At 40.2% G+C, this 20,560-nt stretch overlaps 2 protein-coding genes across 2 annotated transcripts; one reads left to right on the plus strand and one right to left on the minus strand.

Moving 5' to 3' along the window:
* The first annotated feature begins 1,401 nt into the window (after positions 1–1,401).
* On the plus strand, positions 1,402–9,552 carry ccn6 (cellular communication network factor 6). Its single transcript, XM_067572476.1, has 5 exons — positions 1,402–3,058; positions 6,583–6,862; positions 7,722–7,958; positions 8,682–8,875; positions 8,956–9,552. Exons 1-5 carry the CDS (start codon positions 3,011–3,013, stop codon positions 9,235–9,237), a joined length of 1,041 nt encoding a protein of 346 aa, XP_067428577.1. The 5' UTR covers positions 1,402–3,010; the 3' UTR covers positions 9,238–9,552.
* A 234-nt stretch (positions 9,553–9,786) lies between these two features.
* On the minus strand, positions 9,787–20,208 carry tube1 (tubulin, epsilon 1). Its single transcript, XM_067572475.1, has 12 exons — positions 20,020–20,208; positions 19,831–19,904; positions 17,973–18,025; positions 17,828–17,885; positions 17,452–17,567; positions 15,738–15,859; positions 15,191–15,378; positions 14,904–15,076; positions 13,756–13,896; positions 11,888–12,028; positions 11,113–11,287; positions 9,787–10,000 (listed from the first exon to the last, which is right to left on the minus strand). Exons 1-12 carry the CDS (start codon positions 20,042–20,044, stop codon positions 9,842–9,844), a joined length of 1,425 nt encoding a protein of 474 aa, XP_067428576.1. The 5' UTR covers positions 20,045–20,208; the 3' UTR covers positions 9,787–9,841.
* Positions 20,209–20,560: the final 352 nt, after the last annotated feature.

Below are 20,560 nucleotides of genomic sequence, written 5' to 3' on the forward strand. Positions count from 1 at the left end.
TTTGTTCATAGCAAGATGATGAGAGAGTTGTTTTATATACATGTGTGTATCTGTTTATATACTGTATATAACATATATATATATATATATATATATATATATATATATATATATATATATATACACACACACACACACACACACTAGAAATAAATAAAGAAAACTAGACAAGAACGTCACAACATGAAGATTGATGCTATGGTCCTTTATGGTACTGAATGTGAGTGTGTGTTTGGTTTTTTTTTTGGGGGGGGGGGACGGTTTGTAAATCCTCCCTTGTCACCTTTACAACTGCGGATATCTTCACTTCCTATCTCTGGTTCGCAACACTGCTTCTCTGGAATTTCACCTTCTTCGTGAAGATCGAGAGGGCATCTGATGAAAAATGGCTAGAGTTCATCTTTGCCCAAGAATATGACTTTTCTAATCAGTAAAAATATTATTACATGTGGATTTATATTTAACCTTAAAGACCCGGAGAGATTAGAATTTGTCTTTTGAAGAGGGGTATTAAGGGAAGAGAAGCATCAAGGGAGATCTGAGATCACCAATCATTGCATTTACATGCAATTAAGCACCTGGATTAAAGTCATTTTTCCTAATCCACCTTTCCAACATTACTTATCTCACAATGCAAGATATCTTCTGTTATGGGCTCACAGAGATGGGGCAGTGACTGGAAGTTGGAAATGGCTTGAGGGGGAAAGTACTACTATTATTGTGTAACCTTAAAGTCATTCCAAAAATAGATAATCCTTTGATTCACTTCCCATGTGACACAGTAAAATATGTTCAGAAATGTTTGAGCTTCAGCAGATTATCTTCACCATCATGCTCGTTCTGGGAAGTGTTTTTGTTTATTGCAGCGGCAAAAAACTTTCAAAAGACAAATAGCAGCATTGTGGTATAAACAAGTGGGGCAGGTGGTAAAGAATGAGAACATGGTCCCCTTTCATCAGATAAAGAGGTACAGTACAGCCTGAAAGATTGAGAATTTTTAAGATCAGATTTAAAATAATATAAAATATGAAATGTTTAATTTCTAAGGGCCTAGATATAGCAAACAATGACAACCTTGAGGTAAAACTGAGGCAAGCTGCTGTCAGCTGAGGTTCAGTCCCAGCAGTGCCACTCGAAAACAAAAATACAGTGTGAACGTTACATGTGTACCATCTCCTCAACACAATGGAACTCAAATGACAAATGAAAAGTTTTACTAATTAAAGTAATACACAGCTTACATCACACAGTGTAGACTGAAGAAAATTGACTGTACAATATCAAACATATGCTGGTATGGTTGTGATGTGGAGGGTACACTGATGTACCTGTTGTGGCTCAGTGTGTCCATTTTGGGCTGATGTATTTGAAAACCTCTCATGTGTTAATATGAATATCAATCAATGTTCAATTGTTTGATCTCTTGGCTCAGAAATGTTCACTACAGATTCTAAAATCTTACACTAGATTATCATACTGGCTTTACTGTCAGTCAAGCAGATAATACTGATAACTGGACACAATGTGAACTGAATTACTTTACCATTGAGAACTTGTTGAAGGAATTCTTGGGCTGTATCTGTCCTCTAAGATTTGGATAATGGACTCAATGGACTCTGGTACTTTATAAGGTCCTACTTAGAAAATAGTCAGTCACTGTATTGGTCATCATAGATTGTAATAGTTTTAGTTTTGTGTTGCTCAATTTATAATATTTGCAGCCCAAATAATTTCCTGTCAGCCTCTGTTTCAGCCTGTACCAAGATATCAAGTGTTCACTATGTCTGATTAGCTATGTAGCACTTCTCATCTCCCCTGTGCTACCAGATGGCTGACAGTGAAACTCCACTGACCTCATTTCATATTGCTGCGTTGTTTGAAGACGCCTTTAGCAAACATCGGATGCACCATATAGACAGAAGTAGTTGTTAAAAGCAATGTTTTGTTGACCCTGCATCCAGTTCAACCTCCTTCCTATGTTGACTCTGTTACTATAATAATGTCAGTTGATGTCCTCCTTCACTCCCATCATAAGTACTAGCTGTCACTCTAACATAAACATCTGTCGTTTTGGAGAACTTGCGTAGACGATTGATCCTGCCGTTTTTCTCAGGGAGGACAGTCTTGTAAAATGTCCAGCTCGGTACATAACTAGGTCACAGTTCTCTAATAAGCAAATTTACGGGATCATTATGAAATGTTAATGAACACTGGCGAACACTATCATATTTGGTCATGGATTTATGAACTCTAAAATATCAGCATTAGCCTCAAAAACCCAGTAATGTTCAGAAACTCAATGTTAACAGTAGTAGCAATAGTAATAGTAGGTAGTAGCCAGTGTTCAAAACATTACATATAAGCATTTTTTCTTGTTTTTTTCCGTGTGAATTCTCAAAGGGGCGTTGGCTTTTCGTGGGTAGAGGTGGAGGGCTTGCTCTGAGAGGGACCTCTTTACTCAGTGTAAATAATAATGGAATGTGAACTCAAATGCATGCCAGTCCACATTAAGTGGGACCTTACAGCTACCACACCACATGAAACAAACAGCATATAGTGAAGGCATTTACTGACTAGAATTCTGCTCATGAATCCAGTTTTTGTCCAACCAGTTAAGAATAAAATGGACATTATTTCTAGAAATGTACTTTACAGAGCGCCGTGTAACAGCTTGTCACACATGGTTTACAGATTTAACTGTTAGTAGCACCCAGATAAATTCGAGTGAGGTCTGCAGACTAAGAATAAACAAGTGGGCAGGATTTGAAGGCCTTGGAGCAGCCCAGTAGTTATGAAGACAAATATTTCCCCTCTGGATCAGCAAGGCGGGGAAAGGTGTGTTTGGAGAGGAGACAGAGGGGCGCTTTGTCCCCTTCTCCGACAGGTCAGCTCTCCCAATCTCTCCCCCCCCCCATTCCTCTCTCCTAGTCCCCCACCCTCAATTCCACCTTCCTGCTCCCTCGTCCCCCTGCGCTCTCCTGGAGCTCACACAAACCAACTTACTTAAGAGATGCTATCGCTTCTCTGCCGTTCCCTCCTGCTCATCCTTGCTCAACAGGTAAGAAGAGCTTATCTTTTTCTATTCGGACACAACAGACGTGATGTTATCAGTAGCAGAGCAACAGTTATTTAAAATGCACTTTAAAATTACAGTACTCTAAGTTTAGCATTGTTTTTGTGGAATTTGTCTTTTCATTAACAGACTATTATAACAAAATATTCTTATTTGTATACTGAGTGATTTAAAGAAGTGTTATTTTTTTATTAGGCTCAAGATTACTCCTGATTTCAGGAGTATGTCCTGGCAAAAGAGGAGCAAAGTTTTAGCTCTTTGTATTTAAAGCTTCTGTGGACCCGTTTTCACACCATGAAATGAGCTCATTCAGTAAACCTGGCAGACAGGCTTCAGATTTTTGGCATAACCCTCGGTGACCCTTGGAAGCACTGAGTAGTCTGGGGAATTGGAGCACAAGTGGCACCATGCATATATTGCATCATAGCAAATACCAAGAAAAAAAGCAAAATGAGAATTTGAGGTTTAAAGGGTTGAACATCGGAATATTAATGAACTGTTGGGACGCCACCACTCTGAGTTACAGTATGGGCGGTTTTCACCTCAAAATAGAAGACTTTATTTAGCCATGGCTATCTAACAACAACAACATTAAATGTATTAATTATTACAACTACAATTATTAACAATGATTAAACAATTATTAAACAAAACAACATTATATTTGTGGTAGTTGTGAAAAGAAAGAAGTTGAGATTTTAGCAGATTGTGTTCATTCATTCAGGGTATGTTTATGGCATTTCTTGCTCTATAATTTTTACTGTAGAGAAAGAAGTGATACGAGGTGAGAAAGAGTGGAAGATGTGATAAATGTCCCCAGCCAGATTTAAAACAGCAGCATCACATATGTAAAATTTTCCTAAATGAAGTCAATCATCAATAACTCAAATACTCCTGGAAGAAAGCAAGTCTCTGTGATTGTCTTATGCTCCGTGAATAGTTACTCCAATATTTCATCATGACTATATCATAATAACCAATCAAGACAGCTGTGTGGGATAAATTGTGCCTACTGCATGTAAATTACATCAGCACAACCCAGTCTGAATACTGCAGTGAAAAAACACACATGTCCACATCTGACACAAAACATTCTCAATTCTAGGACTGAAATAAACATGTAAATAAGATACAAGGGACTGAATTCACAACTGTGGGTAAACAAGTGATTTGTATCTTAAAGGTTTATTCTGTCTCTCTCATCATCAAGATCAAAACCAAACATGTGTCTGTCCGTCTCTCACTATTTTGTGACTTCCCTACTCTGTCTCTGACCCTCAGCACACTGGGTCCTGCAGAAGATGTAAATCTTCAAAAATGGGTCACAAATATATATTTTTTTAAAATCTCTGCTAGGCATAAACCTGGAGGGGATCATACAGCTGGTCGCGTGTGTGTCTGCAGCTAATCTTGCATACTACTGGACCCATCAGTCTAATATTTTTGTGCACATATTTTTATGACTGTATGTTCAAGGACCTCTCGTGGTTATGGTGATTCACAATTTTTGAAAAACCTATTTTATACAGCCATTGACTGCTGACTCCTCACTCCTAACCAGCCGGTAGGAGCCACAAGTGATCCAAAACTGCTTCAGTTTGGAATCTTGTTTCCGGTGGGGACAACCAATCATGCCTTGTTGACATGTTAGGTCAATCGTTGCCAAAGTTTGGTACCTTAAGAGCAGGCTGTGTTGTGAATTCAAGTAAATATTGATAAGACTCCTTATGATTCTATTGTAAAGCTGAGACTTTCATCTTGTCAGCAGTCCTCACAATTTTACAATATGAATTACAACACAGCAAAAGGCATTTCCAGTAATCAGCTATTCTAAGAACAAGGCATACCTAGTCTGTTGCAGGCCACATTTCGGCCTTTGTCATGGCTCAAAAACTGACATCCACAGAAAAGATTTGTCTCATCTTGAACTGGAGCACCTGCAGATTAATTCCATACCTGATATGTTATGATCCACTAAAGTTAAAGGCACCATACCAGATGAATAAATCCCTATTTTAGTTATCTTTGCTGCCATCTTGTCTGTACACACCTGGTGGAGATCTACACTCTACTCAGCGCACTCTCTTATTTTATTTTTTAAAGTAGTGCCTTCTCACAAAAGTTACTCAAACAGGAGTAAAGAGTGCTTTTGTTGGGACTATTTTCAGCTGAGGATTAATACACATTTGATATGCAAGTAAGTATTAGCAGGACAGTGTTATGTGTGAAATAAACTACAGTGGCTGAGTGGCACGGAGGAATATCACCAGCCTTATCCTTGAAGATTTGCTACTTTGGGGGCTAATTGATGTAAACAAAAACATACGTTTAGCAAAGGTGGCAGAATTGTGACTTGTCTGGAAAGTTTGACAGTGCCTAATAGCTCAGATGAATCCAATATTACAGTGAGTGTTTGTTGACAGAAGGCTTTTCTGTGCTGACAGAAATTATAGATCTGTGGTTTTTAGAATTTGTTAAGTGAGCCCAGCGCTAACACAAGTACTCTATTAACACAGTCACAATGTTGGTTTGCTGCCTCAATGAAGAATCTATTCTTACACAAACTATTTTTTACTAGTGTTACAATTAGACTGAACAAGTAGTGTTTGTTTATCAAATGAACATGAGAGTAAAGGGTTACAGGAGGAAGGAGGGATTTTGTATATATTAAGTGCTAGAATGTGTTGCTTCAACATATAGCCATCCACGTTTCCTCTTTTCAGTTTTAACAGTTTTGGCAACTGTCTTCTGTACAAATCTCTTTTATACAACTAATATGCTTAAATTGAATTATGAGGGATTATATAAAATTCAGACAACTTACAATCTTATTTTGCCTTCTGGCAACAGTTAAGATTAAGATCAAGATATGAGGGTACTTTTGCTCTCTCACTTCTTGAATGAGAGGACATTTTATTCTGTCATGCACACACCAACAAACTACCTCATACGTGGCATGCTCTGACCAGCCAAGTCACACATTTTCCAAAGCAGCTAAACTTGGCGGTGGAACAAGAAGCTGTCCATCGGAGTTGTCCATTCAACATTTTATGTTATGTACTTAGCACCAGCTCCGCAGGTCTTAATTCAAAAAGGTGGGGTTGAGGTGCAGAATAAAAACTTGTTCCTGTCAAATTGTAGAGAAGTGACGAGGGAAGTTATTCGCTGGATAAAAAGCAGCATAGAAGTCAACACAGTAGCAGCAGTAGCTTTCTCTAGAATAAACACTTGAAACCCCATTCTGACATCTAAGCACACATAAGTGTGACAACTACAGGTGGTAACAAGTGAAATGGAGATCAGAATGTCACTTTTGGCATATTTTATAGATTTCTAAAATATCACTCATTTGAAAAAGGCAGGAAGCCTCACCTGCCAGTCCAATCCAACAGGAAAGTGGTGTTTGCTAATTATTGAACTGAATATGACTGTCTGAATACAGCAGGAGTAAAAAAAGAATTACTGAAAAAGGGCACTCAAAAGGCATATCTGTCCTTGTTCTCACCCAGTGCTTCAGCAGGGCTCAGAACAATGGGCAGCTGCTGGCACGTCGAGATGGGAGGGCTGCGGCTGAGAGGCGGCAGTTCTGCCAGTGGCCCTGCAAGTGTCGGGAAAGACCTCAGTGTGCGCCGGGGGTGAGCTCCGTCCTGGACGGGTGCGGCTGCTGCAAGAGCTGCGCCCGGCAGATCGGAGACTCATGCAACGAGAGGGACGTCTGTGACCCGCACAAGGGCATGTACTGTGACTTCTCCGCTGACAAGCCAAAATACGAGGTCGGAGTATGTGCCTGTGAGTGGCTCTCATCTTTTCTGGAATTAGTCAGGGTAGGCCAGGTCAAACTGACTGAGAGGTACTTTTCAACTTCTTTAGTGCTTGTTGAGGACATGCATCATGTTGGTGATAAAGCAGTGTGCAGGTCAATCACTCTGTCTTTCATATGTAATATTAACTTCTGTTCATTTCCAAACTTAAAAAAAATTTAATTTATAAATTTCCAGAATGGTATGAATTTGATTTGTTGTTTGAGTCAGTCATACTGAATGACTGAAATATAATACTGCTATTTTATATCAATTTAACAGTTAACTGACTAAAAAGAATATTCCATAGAGATTATTACATTTTCATTCTTGACCTTGGAAATAGTAGGTTGACCAAAAAAACTTAACAAAACATGCATACATACAAAAACTCAACAAAAAAAAGAGACTTCACAAAAATCCACTTGCTTTTTCAGGAGCTTTCAAACGCATAACATGGTCTTCATCAGCAGATGGAGTTTGCTCAGTTGTCATATATAAGGATGAAAAAACTCCATCTGCTGATGAAGACCATGAGATAAGGGCTTGCTAGAAAATACTTTTGTCAACTCATTATCTTTAGCTTGCAGAGTTTCAATTGTGAACACAGTTATACTGTGAAAAATAAGAACATTATAGTAACTAGTTATACTGATGTGTTGTAACATAATATTTTGACCAGACTGTCAAGTTCTAATTTGCATCGACATGCTTTAATAATTTATGTAAAAACCCTGAACTGCTTTTGAGATTCATATTAAAATACTAAAGATAATTGAAACTGAAGGAGATTTATTCAGTGCATCAGTCAGTACCAGCCCCCTGAGATGTTTCCATCATTCTCTCAGACTTGATGGCAGTAGGCTGTGACCTGAATGGGGCCCACTATGAGAATGGAGAAGCCTTCCAGCCCAGCCCCCTCTACAAGTGTACATGCATTGCCGGAGCCATCGGCTGCACCCCAGCTTTCATCCAGAAGCCTGCTGGTCTCCTGGGCCCCGCGCCGCTGATGGGCAGCATGCCAGCCGGCCTCCGCAGCAGCCAGAGCCCAAAGAAGCACCAGCAAGATACGACCTACATGTCAGGTGTGTGTTTAGAGAGTAAACCTATGGAGAAGGGCCGGGCCCCTGGAATGCTAATTGCTGTCCAAGTTAGCTGGATGGGAGGAGGGGAGGGCATTTCATTACTCTGGCAGTGTGAGGTGTGGCTGACTGTGGTTACACTACTTCATAGAGGAAAACAGAAAGATTGATGGTTCCAGTTATAAACTCGAGGAGGAACAAGGAGGGACAGTTTCTATTAAAAACACCAAACTTTGATGTATTTTGAGTTCTCTTAGCTTGGAATGCAACTCTGAAGAAACAATATATATCTTGATCTGTATGATCTTGGGAAACGCTGATTTAATTTGTCACAGTAGGAAAAACAGCACATCGTTTTGATTTAAAAGTCAAGAACTGACCTATGCACACAGTAAATGAAAACATTTTGGATGTCTAAATGATCATTTCACTTTTTGCAGAGTGGCTTTGTTCAAATGAACCAAGTCAGTGTGCTTTCACTGAGAAGGAAACGCTCCTGGTACATCTACTGACTTGTGAAAGTGCAGATCAAATGACACGTTTAGGGATTTAGCAGTTTATACAACTGGTAGCAGAAGATTAACTCCCTCATGGTGGCTTTGACCAGGTATTTGGGGTCTTTTCGGTTGATTCTGAGCAGGATCTGTGCTCTGCTTGGCAGCACACAGGTAGGTTCTTTATGTAGGGTGTTGTTGACACAGTGCCCTTTAACTGTAATACTGAAAGCTTACAGGGATCCTCCTTTAGCCTGGAAGAAGAACTGTCTGATCCAGACCACCCCATGGAGCCCCTGCTCCAAAACCTGTGGCCTGGGCATCTCTGTGCGTGTCAACAACGACAACAGCAAATGTGAGATGAGGAAGGACCGGCGCCTGTGTCTGCTGCGGCCGTGTGAGAAGAGTGTACTTAGGAGCCTCAAGGTGACAAGCTAAGCAAATTCTATTAAGATACTGACATCATAAAAAAAAGAAACAAATAAAATGACTGTTTTCTCCTCTAGGTGCCGAAGGGAAAAACATGTCGGCCTAAATTCCAGGCGAAGAAAGCGGAGAAGCTGGCACTCTCAGGCTGCACCAGCACCAAGAAGTTTAAGCCCACGTACTGCGGAGTCTGTACAGACAAGCGTTGCTGTGTCCCCAACAAGTCACGCATGATCAAGGTCAACTTCAGCTGCAAAGGAGGCAGCAACACACAGTGGAAGATGCAGTGGATAACATCCTGCGTGTGCCAGAGGAAGTGTAACGATCCGGGTGACATGTTTTCTGACCTGCGGTTACTCTAACTGATCCACCTGAGAAGCCCAGAGACACAGACACAGGGCACAAGCCCTGCTGTGGTGGACTAAGGACTGAAACATACATATACTTTGGTTGTTAGGTTCTCCTCCGCAGCAGTGACGTGCCTCAAGAAAACTCAAAAAGAGCTTTACAACTGAAACTGAAACTACGAAACCTCCCTCTGTGAGGTAAAATGGCTGGGATCATTAAATAAATGAAGAAATGTTGTTAGTTAGGAATTAACCTCATCTTCAAGATATGTATGTGCAATAACAACATGGATAATGGTCAGTGGAGCAGCTATAACAGCAAATGTTGACTCATTAACAGTACCTCATAATACTATGTATGTCAGGGAGCCAAGAAACGGCGAATCAGGTCATTCTACAGACTGAGTTGAACTGTTTCTCTTTTTTTTGCATGTGGTTCCTGTTTATTTTTTCAGACAGGAAAAAAAACCATCCAATCAGGTCATAAATTAGACAATATTGATATATAACTTATAAAAATATATACAAAATATTTGGTTGTCTGAAGTCATTTTTGAAAAACAATTATTGCTATACAAGCTCACGGACAGATTTACAGACAGATTGTCACAGCGGACCTTCATCTGGCGATGCTGAGTCTGGGTGCGTCGGGCATCAGTTTCAACTTGGTGGCATCCAGGTGATGATACTCTTCAATCAGTGAGCTGAGAGAGGCGATGGCCTCTGAGAAGAAGCTCTGCTCCATCCCCTCTACATTCAGGTAGTGATGTAAATGAGCCTAGAGAAAAGGAAAGCATGAAGTTACTCGGTTGGGATACAAACAAAAAGTATAAATCTGTGTTTTCATCGCCAAGCAATAATACTTTTGGGATGTGGTCTGTTCTGGACAAGTGGCAGAACAAATACCAACAATATGACCCAACACCAACACTATAAAAACTCTGAGAGTCTAGAGACTCAGGGGCACACAGAGGGTAGTGTCTTTATTTGTGGTGTTGACACTGAAAACGTGTGGTTATTGCTGTATAACCTTTACCCCATTTTAAAGTTTAAGTGTTGAAGGATGAAAAAAGATTTAACTGGAAAATATATATACCGCAGAAAGACAGACAGAGGAACCATTGAACAGAGTATCATGCTCACACTAGGATCACAACTAATGACAACTTGATGGCTTCAGGTTTTTCATAAACTCAAATAAAAGAATCACACATACAAACACAACATGAGGAGTGATGTCTCTGCATGAAGTACACTATTAGTAAGATTCACTCATAGAGACTGTCTTAATCACATTAAAAGTTGCATTTTAATGAACATTTCAATCTGTAGTGGAAGAGAAATTGTGGCACAAAGTGAAAGAGGAAATACACTTTAAAGCTTTGGTGATTTTTGGACTGATGTTGTTGCTAAAGCTTATGTAACTTCTATAGCTATATTTTTCATCAAATTAACTACAAAACTGGTCTATAAGCTACCAGCTGAGAGGTTGATCCGACTGTAGCACCATAATCATGACATCTCCAGGCTGAAATATAGTTGCGGCAGTATTGATGAGGTGTGGAGAAGGCGTCTTTTCAGTACATTGTCTAAAGATCAAGGTTCCAGCAGGTATTTTCTCTGAGGGGTATAGGAGCAGATTTTGGCAAGAATTCCTGGGGAATGCTGGAATTTCAATCCCCGCCATGTATTCAATATCATACATATTAGGACTGAAATGATTAATTCATCAACATAAAAATAATCAGCAATCAGTGAAATTATTATTTTTTGTTAAGTCTATTAAATGTCAAAAACAAAGAGGCCAAACAGTATGTACAAAAACCTGTAAATCCACATTTAACAAAGTGCAACCAGAAAATATTTGGTGTTTATATTTGATAAATGCACCTTCTTCCTGTAGAGCTTGGTGAAGCGTTCTCTCAGCTCCATAAATGTGGGCTTCACACAGGTGTTGTTGGCCAGAGCTAACAGGGAGTGAGAGTGTCCCACAGGAGGCACTGAACACAGACCCGTCTTCCAGCCCTCCTGATTCCATGAGACAAAGGGCAGCGAAGGCCTCAGCCTACAGGAGGGAGAGGGGAAAAAAAAAAAGAAAAAAGATTTGTACTCTTTTCATACATTCAATGCAAGAAAATTGGGCTAAAAATGTGAAGGGTTACATCATTTACATGGCACCTACGGGTATCAGCAACTAAAACTTTTAAAAGTGTATGAAAACACTGTTTTTATTTCTTCCTAAAGAGGATCAGAGCTATCTTGTGAGTATAAGAAATATTTTGTAAAATATTGGTACCAGTACAGAAATGGTAATGACCCAGTGAAGGAAATCAAGAGATTGATGTTATGGGCTGTGATTAAATGTGGTGGGTGATATTTCTGAGCTTCCCCTCCTCCTCTGTTTACACCACGGTCACGCACTACTATGAGCTCTCACACCAGCTTCTCTTAACAATGTGCCACATGAAAACAAGGTCTGCAGGGAGAGCGGTAAGGGGGGTGGGGGAGTGGGAGCTGAATGGACCAGTCATGAATCATTGCTGTCGGTGCTGAATCGGGCTACTATTTGGAGAGTCTGACTGTGAAGGTCATCTTTGGGCCTATCGGGGTGGGTGCTGTTTTGGTGCGGATGGAGACTGAGTGAGGAGGACTGCTCTGCTCTGACCTCTCGATGTTCCTGCGGAGGTCGGACACCTGAACGTTGCCCCTGACCATGAGGGCGCAGGCCAGGTAGAGGCTGTGCTTGGGGTCGGCTCGGATGAGCTGGTGCTCTTTACTGAAGGCGTCGCTGAACATCTGATCCAGTCTGGGGGGGGGCACAGTGAGAGAAGACAGCTTGGTACATTTCACATCGCGTTAACTGACAAGCACTTCACAAAACTTCTTTCTAGATAACACATTTTTTTGCATCCTGATGAATAAACACATTGTCTTTCTTTACTGACTATAGTTACTGCAATGGTCTGGCAGAGATTGGGGTGCATGGGGGCTAACATTTGAGAAAGAAGAATTTTTCAACCTTTATTTATCCAGGGAGGTTCTGCTGAGCAGGCAAGATATTTTTAAGCAACACCCTGCTCTACATTCACACAGTCACATACATTCATATCACATGGGAGTACAACCGCCAGTCCTGTTGACCAATGAGCCGCTCCACTCTAGTAGATGAGGCCTACAGCATAAGGCTCACACAAGGCCACTTTCATGGCAGTTGTTGTTGGGGAGGAGGTGGCTGGGTGGTAGGGTGGTGGGTCAAATGGTGTTTTTCCTGTCACAAGCATGCAGCACTAAACTTGAAGTTGCCACCGTCTCAATTAATAAAATGAAAGCTGGCTTTATGGTGAAAATATTAAGCCTCTTGTTTAATTGATGATACTGATAAGACCCAAAAATAATAAGTTTTAAAATAACAAAACAAAATCATTTAACTCTTCATCAGTCATGTTCATGTAAATGTATTTTTCAAAAATATTTGAAACACTATTTTAAGTGGATTCTTTGTGATTCTATGAAAGGACTGGACTCATGTCTATAATTAGCAATAATTCATAATTGACTTTCAGTGGAATGATATCATGATATGATCTTATGTTTTATTTCTGCAAAATTCAGTTGTCTAAATGATTATAAACAAAGTATGAAGAGGTTTGTGTGATGTAGTGCAGAACAGTGAAACACTGTTCATTGCATTGAGCATCAGTTTTACTGTGTTACATGTGGCATTAGTTCATGCTATTGAAGACCAACAAGATGCCAACTGTGTGTCTTTCCTGCCTTTGACCCCTGCTGATTTTGAATGCCTGTATGAATGCAGCACCCCTCCTGTTTTTGCCCCCCCTCTTCCTCTGCTGCCTTGTATGCAAATGCCCTTCCTCCCTACCTTTTGGTTACCAATTGTTTGATCTTATGGTATAGTGTTTCCATCCCTTCTGCTCTGGGTCGGTCTACTGTATCACATCAGCTCTGTGTCAGTAAGCTCACAGCATTTCCGGAATGCTATTAAATCACTTCCACCACAGCAAACTTTGAACAAGGACTTGAGTGATTTTCTTCAACACTATGTAGTTGTCCATATACAAATAAACATTAAATAAAATACATGTAATTTAATACATTTGCCATATCGTAATATGTATTGATTTTGAAAAAAAAACATATTTACAGTACCAGTTAAAAGTTTAACGGTAAACTGTGTCCAAACATTGACTTGTACTTTATATCGTGACACTAGTTTTAACCATATGTCCAAACACTCTCTATATGTTTAGTCCTTGTCCCACATGAATAGTGTTATTTCATCATCGTGTTTCAAAGGACAGTTTAAGTAACAGTGTAAATAAATTCTACACACTTCGGATCAGTGAGCTCATCACTGAAAGGGTTTCCCTCATCATTCATCGCTACTCGTCACTGTCAACAGACCCCACGTGTGGAGGGGATGATGGAGTTCATGTGAGCTCAATACTCGGAGCTCCGCGGGAGTCGAAGCAACTGTAAGATAAAAATAGCTGCAGTGACAGCCAGATAGTAAACCTTCTGGTGGGGACGTTGACATCAGCCAGTGTGTAGAGAGGGGTGAGGCTGGGCACCAGGTAGTGTAAACGAGGGAAGGGGACAAGGTTCATGGCGATCTCATTCAGATCCATGTTGAGGGAACCCTCAAAACGTGCTGAGCTGCAACACAATATTAACACGGGAAACTTGCGGTTACACATGAGCAACTTCAATATGCACAGAAAATCTCATTTATACTACTTTAGCAAATTTAAAAAAAAATGCATTTTCATTATGAGACACCCCCATTGTGTAATGAATGAATTATTTTATTTACATGTCTGGGTATTTACATGACCTATCTCTCCTAGAATTATTCAAACGCATCAAATAAAAATACCAAAAATATACCCACCAGCATCTTAACAAAGCAATATGTTGACCATATATCAATATGAATAGCCTATATATAATGTTCTAGGAGATATACAACAATGGAAATTACATAAAACTATCTAATGACAAATGAATCAGTGATACACATCTACATTCTCTCTCTAATATGTTTCAATTTAAAAGGTGCATGTGCGAACAAAGAAAATAGGGACCCCTACGTAAAAACATTGTTCCATAGCACTGCTAGTGGAGAAAAACTCCACAGGGTACCTTTACTGCAAGTCACAAAATTCCCTCATGTTAGACTGGAAACTACAGACGACTGACAAATGAAGGAAGGACCTAAATAAATGAGGGGAGAAACATAACTAATGCATAACAAATGCTTCCAATACAAGTCACAAGTTGGCATGGCCTTCACACTCATCACATCTCAACCTACCTGAACACCTATGGCAGATTTTGGAACTACGTGCTAAACAGTGCTCTCCAACCACATCATCAAAACACCAAATGGCACCAAATCTTTTGGAAGTCTGGTGACCATCCCTCCAGTAGAGTTTAAGACTTAGTGAATTTATGCCAAGGAGCCTGTTCTATAACTTACTAAGACACTTTGTTGTTTTTTTTGTCACCCGTTTTATTCTGTCTACGACTCAAGCTTACAAATAAAAAGACAACAGCGCCAAAACCATGTGAGCGTGTCCAGTAGTAAAATAAACACTGTGAGACAGGCCCCTTCCCTCAGCAGACAGGGGTGTACTGTATTTGTGCAGACAGTAATACTATACCTGGTAATATTGAGCAACAGGTTGGCCACAATGTTATTCATGGCATCAAATGGCTTCTCTGATCCACTGAGCCCGCCCTGCCCAGAGATGACGGTGCTGTCTCTCTTGATCACCGTCCCTGGCTTTCCACCATGAGACATATGTTTGATCTTGTTTACAATCTCGACCAATGACTGCGAGAGGAGAAGTGAGGATGAACAAAAATTGTTATAACTGATGATTAAGATGTACTGTACGTACGGCAAGACGTAGAAAGGGAAAAATAACGTGTTTCAGGGTGAACGAACCTGATTTTCTACAGGCAGGACACAGTCGGCATGCTCTGTGAGCTCTCGCATGGCCAAGACACTGTTGTAGGGAGACGTGATGACATCATCCTCCGCGGACGGATAGATGGAGGTGACGATTCGACACACCTCAGGGAACTCTTCCTCCAGCAGACTCAGCACTCTAGTCCCCAGGCCAGAGCCCGTACCTCAAATCCACAATTAATGCATTTACTTTCTGCAGTAACCTGATTTCTTTAACGTCATGTAAAATCCCTGTTTAAGACTGGAGAACCTGATTTTCCCAGTTCCATATCCTCTAAAGAAACCACATTTCTTGCATGTATACACATAACTGGATAATTGCAGAATTGAGAAATATGTGCTTTCAGTCCAGGAAGTAGTGTCATTTATCACTAATACACTTAACACCAATGTCTAAAGATCACTGATTACCAAATATAGGCTTGTTGGAGCTGAGATTTAACATATGAGTCTGTGCAATAGTCATTTATTTAAGGTACCTTCTTCATCATGCCTCCATGCATGGATGGTTATTGTGCCTTACCTCCTCCCATTGAGTGGATAAGAAAAAAGCACTGCAGACAGTCACAGTGTTCTGCTGCCTTCCTCAGTTTATCCACTATCTGCTCCCTGTAGGCTGAGCCGTACGTCATATGTCCAACCGCCCTACGGAGGAAGAAGTACGTTATTGAACGGTGAAGGATGAACTGATGCCACATTAGTTCGGTGAAGGTTTCAACATGAAGAATGAACAGAGCTGAATTTAAATATTCAAGTTCCCTTCCACTCAGAAGCGTGTTTTGCTTGTTATTACTTGACTCATGTTTGAGCTTCTCTGTGTGTGCGGAGTTTGTTTTCACATTCATCTGCTGAAAGACGAAAGTTTCTCTGCGCTCACCTGAAATCTCAGATTTGACACGTGTACTTTTATGAGCATGATTTGGAAACTTGAAGCCTCCGGTGCACATACTGTACACTGAGAAGGAAATTTCCAGTGAAGTAGGAGACATCTTGTGTCCAGCAGTCAAACTTTAGGAATGAAAACAAATTTCCATATTCATATTAATAGATTCTGGATTTTTCAATAAGGGAGATGGCAGAAGGGTAGATGTTATTTTAAGAATTTCTAACAAGGTAATTTAACCTTTTTGTGGAAAAAAAACATATCAGGCATAAATTATTATTCAAAGCAGAGTATTTTATGCCTTAAAATATGTCTGGAGGAGATATTTAAATGCTGCTGTGCAGTGTAGGGTTGCAAGACTTTAAGTGACAAGCTGTGTGAAGGAATGTATTTGACAGAGAAAACCAGAGCTTTCACACTCCTTGGGTTGGTGTGGTATGTGCAGGATTTACCACAGGCATTGGTTTGCCCACGGATACAAAAATAATTGAAAGATGCTCCACAGTGCAGTGAGTGCTTAATAATAACAACAACATAAACAAAACACTGTGAAATGGACTTATTAACCTAACATTAGTTTGTTTGGGCTCACACAAATTATGCAGGTGGCAGCAGCGAAAAAAAAAAAATATGTCTGCATGTGACAGGAGACACAGACAAAAAGATATAAGAATCTAAAACTCACTTTCCCCTCAACATTTTATAAGCTTCAGAATAAAAGGCTGAACGAAGCCATTGTTGAAGGGGAGATCTCTATGCTGTGATGAGGTCGACTGCAGCATCTCTCAGCCGCAGCACGTCTCTCTGTCTCATGTGAACTGCCCTTTAATATGCTGAATATTCCGCTCCCAGTGCCTCAACAACAATTCTGCTAGACAAGCATGTCACTGCAAAGGGGCACTGCTTTCTTTTTACAATGGCTGTCAAGCTAAGGGAAACTCAGAGGGAATATTTACACCAGTCCTGTCAAAAAACACCACTGACCTTTCCCCCAAATGATACTATGTCTGCTTGAGAAAGGGCAAATTGGAAAAAAAAAAACCACCCAATTGTAAAAGCTACTAAGCCACTAGTGCTCCTTTGTGTCTTTGCTATGTTATATTCTTGGGAATGTGAAATGTGTTTATATTCTTTCAGCCACACACAAATAATTAGCACTTTCTATACATTCTTTTGGCAATTCAGTTTCTTTGATTTAACTCCTGAACACCACACTATTATTAGAACTCTGTGTAACGTAACGGCACGTGTGAAGGATTGTGCAACAGGAACACTAAAAAATGATGATTTGCAGCAGTTGTTTCTGGCCATGTGTGCGTGTGAGCAGACGTCCTGTGGCTAGCGTGTCTCTCACCAGTTGTTGCCTGAACCGGACACGTCTGTGAGGAGCTGAGTGCTGTCGAACACCTCTCTCAAAGGACCCTGCAGGATCTCGTTGACCACTCCCTCCTCCATGTCCACCAGCACCGCCTGTGGATCCAGATATGTCAGTATGAGGCCGGCATATGTATTTCAGTGCTACTATACGCTGAGCACATGTCTGTCACCCCCCTGCCATCATTCCATAACTCTTCTTTGTAACCCTAACCAATGGATGCCAAACCTTTCATTTCAGAGAATCCAACCCTGACCTTGACCCCTACTCTAAAATAAGCTGTTACCCCTGTGAAGACCAGGACACACAAAAAAAAGGCCTCTCAAGCTGTTTTCTAGTAATTGGCTGAACTTACCCTGGCCTTCAGATGTTGGATTCTCCCACCAACACCACAAGCTCTCCCATCACTTTTCCTGGAAAAAAAACGTGAAAGGACTGCATTTGAACCACTGTATAGAAGGCAAATGTTTCAGTTACTGAATGAAAGCAGGTGTGACTACCTTGAGTCCACATTCCGGAAAAAGCTACTGAGGGCCTCATCGTACAATCCTTTCTGAAAAAAAGAAAAAAACAAGACATTAATGATGTTCTTAGAAGGCATGATAGGTGATAAACATGTCTGTTTTTAAAAGATGAGATAAGGCACAAAAAGAATAGGCTTCCCTAGAGGGATCATTCCAAATGATTACAATAAAGGGTTTACTTTCTTATTTTTTGGGCCATCATTACTATCTGTAATATTAACAGTATGCTTACTAAGTTAACTGATGAGATCTGGGAATGAGGTAACATACTGCATTTCTAAAAAGTCTGAAACGTGAGCAGTCAGATAATCAGACTGATTTTAAACTGTTTTTCTGTGCAATGAGAAACATTTGCTTTAAAAAACAAAAATGTTTAAAGAGGCCAAAACTCCACTAACACTTGTAATACACAGAACAACTTTATTATTAGACCAACATGTTTTGGCTTGTGGCCTTCACCAGGGTCATCATGAAACACATTATAAACAACATTTAAATAAAGTATGTATGAAGCAAAAATACAGAAAATACACACACACACACACACACACACACACACACACACACACACACACACACACACACACACACACACACAGTGGGGTACCTACAAAGATGGGTTGGGTATATGGCCATGTGGCTTCAGACCAATCATTGTCCCAGACCAAGGGGAGTGTCCAATAAGCGACATGAGTGAAACCATATTTGGTCACAAATAAACTGAAGAAGTGCAACTAAGGTGGTACTTGTACAGAAGAGGCCTTAAACCAAAATATGCCCATTTAATGTGGCATACCAAGAGTTTCCCTGGCAACAACACGGAAGTTAACTCACGTTTTGGGACAGCGCCCCACAGAGGCTCCCAAACGCTATTTATTTCCCAATGAATGAATGAATATTTGGAGTTATTTCTGGCATTAAAAAAAAAAAGATTTTTTGGCCTAGCAGGGGTTCTCATTGGCCGATGTCTTGTATAACCTCAATAACATGGACCTGAATAAAAATAGGAAAAATATATAAGTGTGATACTCAAAACCTTGAGACTTCTTTTAAAATAATAAAAAAAATCCTCATATTTTCTGTTGTTCCAAATCAATTAATTAATACTGAATATCTTTTATATTGAATATGAAATTACTGAAAGTATGTAACTTGGAAGGATTTTTGTAGTTGCAGTGACAGTATCCATTTGAACTTTTTCATTCTGGCTAGGAAAGGAATATGGGAGTAGGCACTGTATGAGTGAGGACAGCTGAGGTACATAACTATACCCTTGTGTGGCTGACATTATTTGAAGAGTTTGGTACAGAACACAAAGTTCTTTGTTTGCAATGCAATGTAATAAGTTTTGTTCTTGTCTATGTTTTACAACTGTTTCACCAGTGCAACTGTATTCTGGTGTCTTGTAAGTCCAAACAAACAAACAATCTAACTAACTAGCTAACGAACCCTTTATATACTGTCTCCTAATACTGGTGTTTAGGTCTTTTGCATGGCAGACATACTGACTTGCCACAGGTGTAAGCAACAACCGTAATGATTGCATTTCACTGAAGCATACAAATGTATGATAGCAGGGTCCTGGAACTGGAACACCTGCAGCCATTATAAATTAATGTTAATACCCACTTACAACTATGCTTTTCCTGGTTTGACATATTCAAATATATATTGTAAGTGTCCTTGCAAAAATTTAGACTTACTTTACTATTCTTACATATTATATACAGTGTCCGAAATTATTTGCGTTTAAAAATGAATCCGTGTTAAGATAATATTAAACAAAGTGTCTTTGCTGTAGTCTACGTTACTGGGTGTGTGTATTTGCACTTACTTTATTGACATGGGCATGTTCTCGCAAGGCAAGATCCCAAAACCTGCAGCCGACCTGGTTACCACACTGTCCAACTGAAAAACACGACTTTAAAGTTTATTATCTAACGTTAACTGTTACCCATCACAAAACAGCGCCTGAGAGCTATCTATCTGCCTAAATGCTAACGTCAGTTCAGTGTTTACTTACCCTGGACAACAACCGACTGTGTCATGGCAGCAGCAACACAGAGAGCCCTTTGTAGTATCGACCTAAGTCATAGTTTATGTTAACATTTAGCTAAACTTGTTAATTAAAACAACTTTTCCAACAACACCTTTTAACGCTTCGCGCCTCTGTACTGTTTGGTCGCGTGCTGGTGACGTAATGCCATGGAAACGCAAGGATGTAGATTTTTTCCCACCCGAATTCCGCGAAGACCCGCCCTACTCTGCCTCTGATTGGATAATACTCGTTGCTTCCGTTGGTTGGATTGGTTAGATTTAGGCAGAGTAGGGGCGGGTCTTCACAGAATGCGGGTGGGTTAAGACGTAAACTGCGGCAACAGAAATCACCGACAGCTTGCGTTTGTCACCTTTATACTCAGCGTTAGTTATCTCTTTATCTATCCAAATAAATACAAAGCTGGTTACTGGTCCTGACTTAAAACAGCGTGACGTTTTCCGAAATAGATGTTTGTAAAGGCGGTCATGTAATGAGACATGTCGATTCTCACTTTTGGCTGTTATTA

Source organism: Thunnus thynnus, chromosome 18 (assembly GCF_963924715.1).
Source record: "Thunnus thynnus chromosome 18, fThuThy2.1, whole genome shotgun sequence".
In the NCBI taxonomy this organism is placed as follows: domain Eukaryota; kingdom Metazoa; phylum Chordata; class Actinopteri; order Scombriformes; family Scombridae; genus Thunnus; species Thunnus thynnus.